General features: G+C 35.5%; 1 protein-coding gene across 2 annotated transcripts in view; it reads left to right on the top strand.

Moving 5' to 3' along the window:
• LOC141949031 (transcription initiation factor TFIID subunit 4-like) overlaps window positions 1-15,628 on the top strand; it is a 149,834-nt gene that overhangs the window by 25,095 nt on the left and 109,111 nt on the right. For both annotated transcript variants that reach the window (XR_012630632.1, XM_074882200.1), the window contains exons 7-9: window positions 631-888; window positions 10,402-10,507; window positions 14,762-14,876. Coding sequence is in view for 1 of the 2 variants with exons in the window: in XM_074882200.1 (XP_074738301.1) it covers window positions 631-888; window positions 10,402-10,507; window positions 14,762-14,876 (479 nt within the window). In the remaining variant the exon portion in view is untranslated. The remainder of the gene's footprint in view (window positions 1-630; window positions 889-10,401; window positions 10,508-14,761; window positions 14,877-15,628) is intronic.

The following is a 15,628-nucleotide window of genomic DNA, read 5'->3' as shown; positions in this document are numbered from 1 at the left end:
CTGGGGGGAGCACTTCAAAAGAACACTACTACCACTTAAGTAAAAAATGTATTTGTGAAGGTATAGTATAGCCTTTTAGAACTATATTTTTTGATTGAACTGGTCTGAACATGAAGGGTACAATAGCATACAACTTTTCTAATCCAGTCAGAATACGTTAGATCACTAATAATACAGTAAACAGCTATTGCTGTAGGGCATCAACAGTTAAATCATCTGGTTCTAGGTACTGGAGGCATGTCAGGAGAAGTGAATTGGTGCAGCTGACTACTTCTAGAATGCAATGGGAAGAGAGTTGTTCTTATGATTCTGCCTTTTCCATTTCCATTTTTTGCCCTTCCAAAGACCTAAGCTACAAGTTCTAGATAGTCTGGAGGAGGAGAGTGTTACATTTTACTGCTATCATCAAAATCTACAGGGTTGCTAAATCCAAATTGAAAGCTTATTAAAAATGTAAACTGAACATTCCCTCTTAAAAATATGTTCAATCTTAATACTTTTTGATGAATAGGCAGATAGTAAAATTGGAAAGCAAGCTGCATTCTTTTAACTCTGTTTACATCAAATTTCAAAATACTTTTTTGTCAACATGCTAAATTTGATATTTCATAAACTTTCTTCTGTTTTTAGAAAAGTCTACCTGCACTGAGACAATCTTTACTGAATAGTCAACATTCAGTTTTGCAAGGACAGCCGTCTCAGCAGTCACTTCAACAAACCAAGCTATCACAAGTTATACCTCAGTCTGCCTCTGGAAGCATTTCTTCTGTTGTCACAACACAGACAATAGGAATAAGGCAACCAAACAACATTTGCACAGTCTCTGTATCAAATACAGTGCAGCCTCCTCAGGTTAAGGTGGTACAGTCAAATCAGAGTTCTCAACTGGTAGGTACTGTAGTATAAAAGATAATTTCTTAACAAACTGAATTGCAATTTTCAATGTTTTTTTCATTGCAGCTTGTTTGGGAAAATACTTTTTTGTTTCTGTCATATTCTGTGATACATAGTAGTACCTCATTTTATGGCAGTTCACATGTATGTTCAACCATCAGTTTAGATAACACCTTAAATTTGAGAAAGTGCACTCTTGGCCTGTTTGTCTGGAATACAGTGATTGTTATATGAGCACAGTGGAACTTGAGTTAATTACAAATGTAGAACAGAAAGGTTTTCAAGACTTAAAGGCAAGAGTAATTTTTAGTATGTCATTAGGTATGCTGCTTTGCTTAGATTAGTCTGCATTAAAATTAACTGTATTTCATTTTAAACTATTCTACGCATAGTTATGAAAACTTGTACTATTTCTAAACAAAACATGTACCAACATATTTTGTTTAGAAATAGTACCATACTTTGTTATTTACTGAAATACGTTATTGTTGTGTGTATTGGAGTATTATGTGCTTAGATTCCATTTCAGTGGCGCTATCAACAAGGCAACTATACAGCCAGTTATTCACTGGGAGTGTGGTAAATTTGTCCCGCTGTTACATAGAATCTTGCATGTGTGTTTACAGTTGTAATTATAAAATGTTTAGGATTCTTACAAGACCTTGAGTTTATACAGGCATTATGATCCTTCAAGCAAAGGTATAAGAGCTTTTTGTGTGGTTTCTGTGTACGTATGAGTAAAGTGCTTGACTTGGGTTTCAGAATTGAATTGACAAGTTCCAGAAGGTGTATCAAGTTGGTAAAAATTTATATTATCAAGATTCAGAAATGCACATGATAATGTAAAACCTTACAGGGATCTATCATTGCATTTTTAGGCTCTATAAAGGATATAAATAATTTGTAGGGTGTGTGGAGAGAGAATATTTCTTTTGCTTTAATTTTAAAAGTAGCAGTGCGGAATCTGAAAACGTCTGAACCATCTTTTGAACCTTACAAATACTTTCTAGCAGTTAAATTACTAACTTCAGAATGAAATTAATAGAATTTTATCATCCTTTAGTGAGCATAGTTTTAGTGTGTATGAACATCTTAGATGCTAAGACTTCTGACTCTGGCTTTTGTAATACACGCAAGACATTTGGATATTTTGCACCTTAACTCTGCTGCTTTATGTTCAGCCACTTGCATTCTTTCTTTTTCTAAGAGGGATTCTCTCCACCCCTTCTGAATTGTTGTATTAATTAGAAAAGTGTTCCTCAGACTTTTTGTGGCTTTTTTGATTTGTGTGTGTTTCGTAAGACTGAAGTTGGTTCTTCAAGGTAAGGGGGCAGGAACTGATTGTCATTACAGACAGTAGGTGAAAAAAATTACTCCCTATCCTAAGGAAAGCAAATTTCTGACAGCAGCTGACAGGTTTTTTACAAGTATGAACGTTCATGACCAGTCAGTCTAGCCTTAGCTCATGCTACTATCTTAGGACTAACCTACTGGTGAGTAACATGGCTTTTTCCAGTGCTTTGCAACCCACTTTAAACATTCCTGTACCTACTAGGCAGGTTGCATCCCACCTTTTGAGAAGCACTGATGTAGAACAAAAATATGTCAGTAAGTCCACAGGAATTCTTACTCTTACAGTTCTTGTGGAATATTTTCTGAACGGGATAAAGCCAAATTTATGGGAGAGACACCTTCTGTGTCTCTGTTACATGTCAATGCATACTCAGAGCAAGCAATCGTGATGTTAACCTGAGTAGGGATTAACATACCTATGCAATATGAGGGAGCTGAAAATTGCTAAACTAATGTATTGTGGAGGTTGATCTGATGGGCAAAAGAAGTTGTTTTTCTGTCTGGAAGGAGGGCATAGGTCTAGGACTGAATTTTCACCCTACTGGGTACATGAAACGACCGCTACATTTTCAAAATATAGTGAACTATGCAGAGCAAAACTATGCTTAATACTATTCCTTTTCTAGAAAATATTTAGGGAGAAGTTAATACATTAAAAATTATAATTTATTTGCTTTATTGCAAAACTGGCTTTCTGTATTTGCTTTCAATTTATCAGTAATTACTTAATAGAACCAAACATTGCATTAACCAAGCACTTCCTAGTGGCCCTCAAATTAGTTCTATACAGACAAAATCAGCATTAGACAGTAAGAGTTACTGCATAAAAAAATCTTATATACCACAACAACCACCAACTTAAGTGCCAAGCAGACAACCCAGCAGCATCTCCATATCATCTCACTAGTAATTGTTTGTAAGTATTGACTTCTTTGTGGTGACAGTGATCACACTCTTCACACTTCTTAGTGCTCCCCAAAATCAGAGCACAGCAAAGAGCTGCTGGCCATCTTGCCTGGGACTTGTCCGGAAGAGGAAGATTACAGCTGGCTTGCCTAAGGGTGGCCAGTACTGATGGAGGAAACTGGCTGAGCTCCAGATTTTCCAAGCCTGAAGCTCACTGGAGAGAGTTCCAGCTGGCTTTGCAAACTGTCCAGCTGCAGAAGGGCAAGCCTGTTTTGGAATATAGATCCTTTCATACCAGCCAGTTTACAGTAGTCTAGTTTCTTTCAAAATGTGGAAAATCTGTTAGCGGTTCCTTTCTTTTGACTTTTCTGTTTTACAGAGGGGTCAGATGTGGTGATACTTCTTCCAGTTATATTGAGGTATCTTGCAACATGGGAATTCTGTCCGCGCTGTTCAGCATGCAATGGGGATTGCACACAGGAGACTTCAGCATTAAAATGTATAGTGTTAGTGGAGATGAAAGAGGAGACTGTTTTATTTATCTGTCTTGTAAATATTGAAATCCTGTTCCAAAACTATGAAAAAGCTATGCTCTGAAGAGTTAGATAGTGCTGTTAGTACTGGTGACGACTACTAGCTAGGGAAAAGGGGAGTAATCTTAGGCTTTTATTTTATTGATGAGACACTAATGAGATAAGCCAGCAATCAATTTTTTTAATTGTTCTAAGTGCAATGTTCAAAGTTTGTCTAAATTGCTATTCTTAGGGTGCAGGAGCTCTCTATAACCTTATATATGCAGACATTACCTGTCTTGTTCTGGTTGTTACAGCAGGTAAAATTTCTATGAGTGAGAGACGTTTTTTATTAAATGTGTTGAAGTTGTAAGCAGATTGAAGAGTAATGGAGATTGATTAGCACTTTATATATTGTGTTGACAGAAAGTACTCCTGGAGGTTAAAGCCAATTATTAAATTGAAGTTATAAAGAAACAATAAGACATTTGAAGTAATTCATCTTAATTAAAACAAATTTAATTATATGCAAAGCAATATAAAGATCTGTGCAGGTCTAGGATTAGGAAAGATGTATAGAAATACATCTGGACCATTGTTGCTGCAGTAGATTGTACACAGTGTCCAGAGGGAAGATTTTGCAATCTTCTAAGTTACATTGGAATAGTATTTGCTAAAACAGTTACTAACACTTTTCCAGGGACTGTCATAGTGGTTGAAGGCTCCCAAAAGGTGAGACAGAGTAATGGAATTTGGAAACAAGATACAACAGCAGAATAAACATTGTGTTATATGGGGATGTTCTGCTTTGCTTTTGATTCTCTACTGAAGCTTTTTCTGGCATTAGTTTTCTGCTGCTGAACGATCGTAATTTATACACATTTTAGTGACTCACAGGACATGATTTTTTTGTCCTGTGTGCAAGGCAGCTTAGAAATGGAAGAGTAAAAGATGGATATTAGGATAAAAGGAGTAGTTTCTATTAATTAATTAATTAAGATCTAGTCGCTGACTTGGTATTTGGTATACAATAAAATTGAAATAAAAATGGCAGTTGAGCAGTAGATGTCAGGAATCCATTAACAGGAGCAAAGCCTATTACTTGACAAATTGTATGCCTATTTGAAATACAGCCAGTGGTTTTCTGAGTTGTTATCATGGACTTTGTGAATTTTGTGGGCTGTTCCTTAATATGAGGAGGATATTGGCAATCAATGCTGTTTGGAAACCACTAACAAAAGATGACAATTAAAGGACAGACTTGAAAAGGAAGACTAAAAGAAAAGCTTTAGAGAGTTGAACACATGTAACTTGGTCAAACACTGACTAAAGGGGAGCATAAAAACCACAAATACTTTAAGGGTTTAAACATCAAAGTATATTGATGAATTATTTGGAGTGGTTGAAGAGAGTATAACTAGGAATAACAGGATATAATTAGGCAAAGTAGGATTTAGCAGGATATAAGGCAAAATACCCTTACAGTAAGACAGATTATTAGATGGTAGATCAGGCTCCCCAAGGCAGTGATGAAAAAGCCATCACTGAAAACATTCAAAATTAGACCAGGTGACATCCTGTAGGAAGAACTGTATCATAAATCGGGGAGCAGGTGGGACAGGTAATGCAGTGGCTTTTGGTTTTATTTTTCTTTATTGCTTCTTTGAAAACATATACTCATTGGAACAATATTGTTGTCATATTAACATTAAAAATTATGTGCTGAGTGTTAAAGTCTTTTTATTTGGGAGGAAAAATAATTGCTTATGCAAAATTTGAGGCACTGCTGAAAAATTGTAACTGTTACAGCATGGTAAACAATGGTAAATATGAATTCTAGGCCCATAAAAGCATGAACATTGTAAGTTAATACTGCCAGATTACATGATAGCTGAGGTTTGATATGAGATTTATCTTCAGGAGTGAGTAGGCTGATAAATCACAAGTGGCATAGCCACAAGTGAGTTAGCAAGTGTTTACTCATGAGTGAAGATAAATGTCATATCAGACCATAGCCATTCTGAATTTTGTACATTTACAAGTGGCTTGTTCCTTCCTTCCTTCCATAATACTTTTTTTTAACTTAATTGAGAGAAAAAATGCTTGGTAAAGAATATGTATTCCAAATTTATTTTTATTTTTCATTCTTTGCAGAAGCTTCTATTTCCTATGCTTTTGTTTTTATTGCTGTATCTGATATAGCTTAACCATATCAGATGCTTTTGGTGCAAAGTGTGATTTATGTAAATTGAGTCAGGCTGATTTTGCAGTCAAATAACGGGAAGCATATTGTTGGGACCCCATGCATCTGCATTGGTAAAGGAACATCTAGATTGTTGAGACTTGCAAAGTCCTTGGCCTCAAAAACTTTAGCAGTGAGTTCTAATTGTCCTAACGGACTTCTCCTTTCAGTGGTTTTGTAGGTAGTAGCTTTCATTTTTATTTAATATCTCCTGTTTAGGAAAGAGAAAGAACAGAAGTTATCAGTCTTTCTGCTTTTATACATTTTACGTGCTTCAACTGAATTCTTTCTCAGTCTGTGTGTGTTGGTCATTTGTGGTGTTAATTATTGGTCTGTGTTCACATCTGTAATTTGTTCTTTGTCCTGCAATAACATATACAGTAGAAGATTCACACCTGTCATTGTGCGATCATCACCTTTTGGCTTGAGAATAGTGCCAGAGAGCACTATTAGTTTATTCTCACACAGTTACTGCATCTAAGCTTTCTGAAGAAGGGCCTTAAGAAAATGACTTTCAGCTGTCACCACTTTGTTATTCTGATTATCAGTAGTGTGACTGTTAAATATCCTTTTTATGTCTTCATAAGTCTGCTTGTTTTGTGGAAGAACCTTTGTATAAACATCCCTTTTTATAAATGTGAAAATAAAGTGAATTTTAGAAATGGACAGTAGCAGTCTGAAGCATTCAGGAAGTGAGAGAAGTAACTTGTATGGAGGAGCAGACAAATGGTCAATCAAAGTGACCGTTACTAGTGGAGTGGAAAGATGACGATTAAGGGGAGAAATGGGATGATGAAATAAAAAAAGAGGGAGAATACTTTCTGTTGTAAGAAATGTGTGTCTTATTTTGCAGAAAAATACTATTCTGTAGAAAAAAATATAGGTAACTTTTCACATATTGCACTCGGAGAAGCAATGCCATGACTTTCCTGATTCAGTGTGTTTCTTGAAGAGCTCCAAAGTGCAGCAGCCTAGGCGATGATTTGTCAACTTTTGACTGATAAATGGAAGAGGAATAAGCTGGTATATGACAACACTTGCTGTCTTGATCATAATTTTGTTTGGTAATTTTGGTATTTTCCAAACTCATTACCAAATCCAGGCAATGGCTAAATCACGTTATGTCTTTTCTATTTTCTGTGCCTTTGTTTTTACCGTTCTGCTCTTGTGCTTGCTGTCTTCAGTGGTGGGAATAATGAAAATGGCTTCTCTTCTTTTTAGTGGAGATAGAATGATGAACAGTTTCTGTAAACTTTGAAGACTTTTATATTCTGTCTTGTTACCTTTTCTGACTCAGCACTTTTATAAGATCATTGATAATTGTGATTATGGATGTAGTGGTAAAAGGTTGGAAAGCTGTCTAGTCCAACCTTCTGCTTACAGGTTAGTGCATTGCCCAGGGCCTTGACCAGTCATGTTTTGAATATTTTCAAGATGAGATTACACAGCCTCCCTGGGCAATCTGTACCAGGGCTTGCCCACCCTCATGGTAATTTTTTTTTTTCCTTAAATTAAAATTTCTGATATTTCAACTTGTGCCCATTGTGTCACATCCTTCTGCTCTGCACCTGTGAGAGAGTCTGGCTCTGTCTTCTCTACATCTTCCCATCAGGTGGTTGCAGACAGCAGTGAGATCTCCCCTTTTCTGAAGGCTGAAGTAATGTCTCTGATAACCTCAGTATACTAAAACATCCACTTTTGTACCTTCTGTATCAGTCTGGGTTAGTAAATTGATATTTATGAACTGGGATTCAGCATCGATTCAGCATATAAATAGATAACATTAGATGAGGTACACTCATTGTGTGTATTTTTAGGCTGTGAGAAATGTGATATAATTTGGTTAATTGTCTCCCAGACTAGCTTGCCTAGTACCTTGTTCATTGTCTGCACTTTCCAGGCCAAGTTAAGGACATAATAGTAATGTTTATACTGTTGGAAAAATGGGTATGAGGATTAGAACAGTTTGAATTATTTTAATTGATGAAGGGTAGTTTAGATTGTTTGTAAATTTCAATGCAGGGTCAATTACCTCAGATTCATCAGGTTTTATGATGTCCCTTGTTTGCCTACAAAGAAGGTTACACATTCTGTTTCAGAAACAAATTGCTGATGTTCATTCCTTAATCACTGCCAGATCTGAAGACGTGTGTTGAAATGTATCTTAAAACTGTGTAAAGACTGGAATTTAAGTTAGTTTAAGATGTTGCTCTGAGTTCAGGTGCAGTTGTTCCTTTTAGAGGGTACATGCTTGTTGCTGATTGGTTTCTGTATGGAATTTAAGATCATGATTTTGATCTGTCCCCTGGAAAAGTTTGTTTCTCAACCATTTTCTACACTTTTAGCACTTTTACATATGTTGAAGTCCTAGTACAGTACTTGTTAAAGAATATTTTTTGAATGTATTTGATAGTAAGAAAACATTGCCATTATTTATGTCATCTTAAATGGTTAAATACTGTCCTATCTTTAATGGTGCTAGTGGCTCATTTTTTAGGGAACTCACATGAAAACATCAATCGGGAGAAGCAGAACTTAATTCTGAACTGTAGAAGTTACTGGCTTCACAGAGAAAAAAGATCTAATCGCAGTTACTGTAATACCAGATAGTAATTCTATCCACAGGTACACACATCTCCTTTTTGGCCTGGCTTCTGGCCAGTTAAGGTATGGCTGCTTTTGTTCACTCTTCTCTGAAAACTCATCAGATAAATTATTGTAGAAGTGGCAATGTTCTCCTTCTTTCATACCAATGTAGTCTTTTCTCTGTGGGCTGTTCTGTCTCCGTACTTATTAAAATACACTTGTACGTTTCCTGTGCATCAAAATGCAGTCAAATTCAACTCTTTCCCTCATTTTCACTTATCACTCTATTTCTTTCCTGTTTTTAAGCATGGTAGCTACTTTATTCTTTTTCCTCTGAGTGTCACTATTTACTCACTGCCTGTCTTGACCAACTAAATTTACATCCGTTTGCTCCATTTACTGTGCTTGGTACAAATGCTCCATTTTCCTTCAGTGTCCATAGTTGAAGCTGAATCTTCGATCTTTTTTTTCCCTTTTCTCTTTCTGCAAGGTAGCTATTTGCTAATACTTCTACATCCACAGGTTTATCGTGACTTTTCAACTTTTAATGTTTTAGGATGTACAGAATGCAATTCTGTAACTTCAAAATGGCCCTATTTGGTTTTTTCTCCAGCCTACATTACACGTCTTGTTCCCTCATTACTCTTTTCTTGTTTGTAGTTTTTACCCATCTTCCTTCCAATTTGGGAGCCCCAGTTCCTGCTGATGGAACAATTTCCTATTTGTTCTCTAGGCTCTTCATTCTCTACTTTTTACATCTCATTTGAAAATACTGTTTCTCCTTTCCTTTTCTAGTGTACTTTGAAGTCAGAGATTTGGCCATTCATTATTCAGCTAAATAATATGGTCTTAGATACACTTGGTAAGAATAATGCTGACTGGTGCTGAATAAAGCTGCAGTGGTTCCTGTGTCTTTCATGTAGCGGTGCGTCGCGTGGCGTATTGTCTTCTAGGAGGGAATACTGCATCCTGGGGGTGTGAGACCGAGACGTGTAATTCAGAAACAGCAGACGCATTATGCAATGGGAGTAACATAGTTGTGACTGTGAAGAGCACATGTCTTCTCAAGTTATCATGCCTGAGTTGTGGTTGTAATCTTATTTACAGCTATTTGCCTGTGTTTTGTTTTCAAAGTTCATTTATGAATTTTTTTTTTCCAGCTCTGCAGCATCCACACATCTTTTTGAATCTTATGTTCATTACATCTGTGCCTACCTTGTCCCTGATTCATGAACATACATACTGCTGTTGCTTAGACATGACCCTTGCAGGTTTTTTCTTTTTGATTTGATTTGTTTATGGGTCAAAGTCTAAGTTTCTAACCCGGCTTCGGTTTTGGGTAAGGACTTCAGAACTTGGCTTAGTAGTAAGTGAAACCTTGAGAACATCCAATTAACATTTAAAAGACGAATAGTATATGATCACCACAAAACATTGTTTTCTTTCTTGTGTATATCTGACTTTGGAACCCATAATATTTTAGAACTTTTAGTATATATTTTCTTTAAAAAGTGTAGATATATAGTGAAAGGCCTAACGGTTGTAGGTGGATGCCACGAAAATTATTGCATTTTCTTCTACAAAAATGCTTTTCCTAGTAAAATTTCTGAAGGCAAAAGTCTAAGCTTCAATATATACCTTACTACTTTGAAATATATTTTTGATGAAGGTTGTGACATATGACATTTGTGTCAAATATTATTTGATTTTTTTAAAGCATAACAGCAAAATAGGTATATACACACACACACAACCACATGCATTACATGAATATGACTTTTGTCACTAGCTGGTTGTGCTTTTAGAGATCCACATGCTTATATTAGTAATTATAGGTATTAGTATATTTACGTTGTGTGTGTTTGTGTATAAAGAGTATAATATAAGTATACTTTTTTTTAATAATAGCAGATTATCCAGTCAACATCTGCTCAAACTGTGAAACGAAACCCTGCTTGCCAGACTACCCAGATTAGGATGCCAGTGGTAATAACTCAGACCATTAGACCACAAGGTATGGGTTTAAATGTTTTAGTGAGATTGTTACCTTTGTATGAATTTCATTGTAATTACAAACTAGTAGCATGGGAAAAACTTACAGTGTTGACATTGGCAGGCTTGACGTTTAATTTTTCACTTCATACTGGCTGAAGAATGCATGTTTTCACTATGCAGTTTCAAGGTATTTCAGACCAACACAGTGAAATGTTTTGAAACAACCTTAGGACTAAACTTGCATGCTAAGCTCCTTACTCAGCAGTTTTTCATGGAAAGTTCTGAAAGAAGTCAGGAACTTGACTCGTACTGTCCTAAGCTCTAACTCTGGGCCAAAAAAACATTCTTCATTTTTTTTCTGAAGCCTAGAGGATACCTTGATTTAATCATCCTACTTTTAACTCTTACTCCTGAAGTGGAACATGGTAGTCACTGTCTCTGCAGCTACAGAGGTCAAGGTAGGAGTCCTAGAAAAATTTCTCAACCCACATGCTTTTTTTCTTTTTTTTCCTGCCAGTATGTTTACTCTTTGGTGAGGTCAGAGACTGACTGCAGCAACCTGACATGCCATGATTAGCCAGGGGAGCAAGAGGTGTGGTTTGTGCACAACTTCCTCATCTCTCTGCACAGGTGGATTAATGTCTGGCTGATAATATCCCACTTTTTACGAGGGTTTTTGAAGCCTTATTACTTTCTTATAAATACCCATTTGTTTCTTTCCTCCACTAGACCTGTTAGGCTTAGTTTTTATTTTTCCCGATTATGTGTGAAAGTATCTTTTTGGATGTGGGCATTTAGATGATTGAGGGTTTGTAATGGAATACAGAGCTTGTCATCTTTAGGTATTGAATTGGAAATCAAACTAGTTTAAATGCACATAAAAGCTGTTGCTGCCTATTTGACTTTATTGCTTGGTCTTTTCTGTTCTCCTTGGGAAAAGAAAGCATCAAAAAACCCCACAGTTAATAGCAGTTGCTGTTTTACTTGTTCTGTTCTCTTCAGAGAATCCATAGCTTGAATGAACATGGAGACTCACTGTAATCCTATAGGCTTTTTTCCCAAGTTAGGAAGAAATGCATTTACTTGTCATAAAAGGTGTATATTTGATAGCACTGATATCCTGAGTTTAGATTTTATGAGTTTATGAATTATGATGTCCTGAGTTTATTAACAGGGAAGGTATTCAGCATCTTACAGCATGAACTTTCACTTCTGACTAATGTGTCTTGAGAGTGAAGGCTGATTTAATTTCTTTGCTTGTTCAGTCTCTAAGTTGTGAATGTCAACAGTGTGCCAAGAATTTGCATGATACTGGCATCTGTCTTTTAAACAATGGATTCAGAATACGAATTTATTCATGATAGCTATTGATCAGCCAATGAAATGCAACTTAACTGTCAGTTTGGCTTAAGGAAGACAACAGTTCATAAAGGCCAATTCATGCAAAGCCCTGCTTTCAGGTGAGCTTATTCCTATTTACAAGTGTGTTTAAGCCCACCACTATATTGTTTTAATTGCACAGACAAAGCAAATTTAGAAAAGCCTGCAGCCCATGTCTACGGAAAAGCCCGCCTGTGTGCTTGCAGGTCTAAAATGCCACTATGGCATACTGTCAGATGCCAGTTTATTTTGATTTTGATACACTGTTAAAACTTTCTATTGTGAACACCAGTATAATGATATTTTATACTGGCCTAGGTATTCCTGTAGAAGGAGGTAAGATACTAGAATAGGAAGTGGTCTATATAGAAAATCACAATAGTATAATTTTGTGGAGTGTGACTTTTTAAGGATAGTTACACCAGAACTGAGCTGACTTCCACAGAATGGTACATTTTCTTTCTCAGATAGGAGTGAATCTCCTATTGTAATGTATCTTTAATATTAATGCATCCACGTGAACAGACTGTTATGCTTTTTCAAACAGTAGTATAGATAAAGTTGGTAGGCTTTAAGGACTTCTATATTAATAAAATTACTTCCACATCAGGGGAAGTAACACAATAGTTACTGCACGAAAAATTCACACTCCTTTATCAAAGCACTTATCAGTATAATAGGTGAATTGCGTGTTCTGGATGGGGGGAATTGAGCCAAAGAATAAAATAATTAGCCAGAGTATTCATTGCAGCTATTTAACCTGTGCAGAAATACAACTAGGAATTTATAAGCTCCTGAATTTGGGCTTATTTTTCTAGATCATGCTACTTAAAATTTGAAATGAGAACCCAGTGGTGAAAGACTCTGTATGTCATTACTAATCCCATGAAATATCTAGGCCCACAGGTGATTTTAATTTTCAAAATATGCCCTGCCTCATAATATAAATTGATGTTTTAGCCCTATTTTGTGTCTAATTGCTTAATCATGCACACTTGTGATTTAAACCAGTAAACTTGTATGTCATCTCAAAACTTAGATTTACTTTGCCAGATCCATTTGAGTAGAATTATGTATACATGCAATGAAAAAATGTGAGACTTAATATTCTCATATCCAGTGCAGACATACTGTTTTCCTATACCAAGAAGTTAACTACTTTGTTGATGTACCTTTTTTGGGTTTTGTTTTGTTTTTTATCAAAAGTTATTATCTGTAGAAAACAAGCCATTGATACAAGTTCTAAAGGAATATAATATTAATTCTGTGCCACTCAATTTTGCCATTGCAGTAATTTTCAGTGTCAACACACTTTTAATCTCCTAGATGTTAATTGTAGAAAGCAGAGATCTGCTAACTTTTATTATGGTATTATTTATTTTCTTCCAGTTTATTTAGTAGAAAACCTTTCAACTAGTTCATCTAAAATAAATGAATTGTCTGGTCCATGAACTAATGCTGTCTGTGACATCTCATGGACCTTGAATTTTCTGATGACAAAATATTTTTTTTTTCCCAGGCTTGGAGCCTAAAGTCCTAAAACTTGTTTTGTATTTAATACTGCTGAGAGTCCACACAACATTTACACATACTGAAGAACTGAATGAACACTGTTAAATTAGTTTCACTTTAAGATCATATATTGAAGTTGATGAAGACTTCGAAATAAAAGTAGTGCTGGACTCATTCAGAGCTAACACTTTTGTTTTAGCAAATAAGTGTTCTTAAAAGGATTTGTTGGTATAGTTGTGTTTCAGGTTTCTATAATTCATGAAAGAAAAGTAATGTAAGTCCACTAAGGTTCATACCATGCCATTTATATGCAGCTGAGTCATAGATGTGCAGGAATAACTTTCATGTGCTTCTCAAAGTCTCAAACACTATGTGTATGTAATGCTCAAAAAAATTGAGTGATATACAAGAAGAAGGTGAGGTCTTTTATGTCAGGTGGACATATGAATTAGTTATTTACACATGCCAAAACACAGGTGGGATCAAAGGCAATACAAAAGATAACCCATGTGTTTAAGCAGTAAAGCAGGGTTTACTCCAAAAGTTTAATTTGTCAATGCTTTTTCAGTTGCATACTGATGCGGTTTTTTAACAATAATAATACTACAGGTCTGTTGATTTGCTAATTAGCAATATAAATTTGTAATTATTTTTGGTTAGATTTTTCCAAATATCAAAGAGGAATTACTATAAATTTTTTAATTTACTGTCACAGGCTGAAAGTCCACCACACTTGGGCTCATTTACAAAGCCCAGTTTTACTTCTGCATATAGACCTGTAAAGTCTAGATATGAATTACTTTTAAATCATCATTTTCAAAATAAGAAAGTAAAAGACAACTTTGAGGGGGTTTATGTCAAATTTTACAGTAGTGATTTTTTCTTTTACATACAATATAAAACATTTAAAACTATTTAAAATACATGTTTTCAACTCTGAAAATACATGTTTTTCACTGCAACAAAGAACAGTGATTATTAAAAAAATGTAGAAGGCATAGTTAATAACCTGAGTGACTGTGACTTAAAGCATCTGTATTAAGAACATTCCAAATTCTGCTTCTTCATTCTGTGCAAATTATCTAGAGAAGTGGTTTACTGGCAATTGCAAACACACTCATAGACATTATGTGTATTATAACCAGTTATGGCCAATGGTATTCAGTTTTTGAATCTTCATTATTCTGTAAATATTGAACAAACTGTAATGTTACAATAAATTTTGTATTTTAAATTGTTCTTCTTCAGCAGTGTAATCTTTAAAAATAATAACTTCCTTTGTTTGCGATTTACAGACAGTTAAATTTAGTTCCTGGACAGAAGGTTCTTTGATGTAAATTGTCTAAGACAGCTCATAATAACATTGCTTGGTGTTTTTCAGGCACAGTAGGGAAGGCACCAACAATACAAGCCAGCAAAAGTCCTGGGGGCTTTGGTGTTCAGGTCTCTGCAAATCAGAAAAACAAGCTGAATGACCCTGGAGGTGGTTCTTTCAGGTAAAAAAAAAAAATAAAAATGCAGGGGGATGGTTGGGGGGGATCTTAAATATAAAATAGATTTTAGAATTGGTTTAACACCAGAGGGCAGTGTTTTACAATAATTCCTGCCTTTACTTACTGTGATTGGTTGGCAATTTTCTTACTTAGTTCTATTTTAAAGAAAGGGAGGGGATCATGACATGTCTTGAGGATTTTTCTCTAAATGCACTTTTTAATGTTTAATAAAGCCTTCAATTCTGTGTATTATAATGAAACTTCTGGTAAATAGAATTACGTGTATGGAGCTTTAAAAAAATACATGGTTGGTTTTATATATTGGATTCTAACGTTCATATGGAATGTATCTTGCTGAGAAGATACTAATTGTGACAACAAGGCATCCTGTCGATAGGCTTCTGCAGCTAAGCTGCAGCTATTCCCTCGTCAGCGTAGAGGAAATACTGTATAGTTTTGGTAGTGGGTTTTGGGGGTTTTTTTTGTGTGTAGATTGTTGTTCTTGGTTTTAAAGAGATGTTGCTCTATCAGTTTTTCATGTGCTTACTTAGGTGGCAGAGGTTGGGGAATTCTGTGGCTCCCTGTAGTAATCGGGTGCTGCAAAGGTTCAACACAGTAGCATTGATGCATCAAGCTGCTATACCAGTTTTTTTGTACTTCAAACTTTGATTTTATATATATTTTGGATATTTTTACTCTTTGTAGTGAAAAGCTGATCTTATGTTTACTGCATTTTGCTTTCACTTCCATCATTT

Source organism: Strix uralensis, chromosome 12 (assembly GCF_047716275.1).
Source record: "Strix uralensis isolate ZFMK-TIS-50842 chromosome 12, bStrUra1, whole genome shotgun sequence".
In the NCBI taxonomy this organism is placed as follows: domain Eukaryota; kingdom Metazoa; phylum Chordata; class Aves; order Strigiformes; family Strigidae; genus Strix; species Strix uralensis.
The sequence above is the reverse complement of the archived record's forward strand: the minus strand, read 5'-3'. Positions and strand labels throughout refer to the sequence as shown.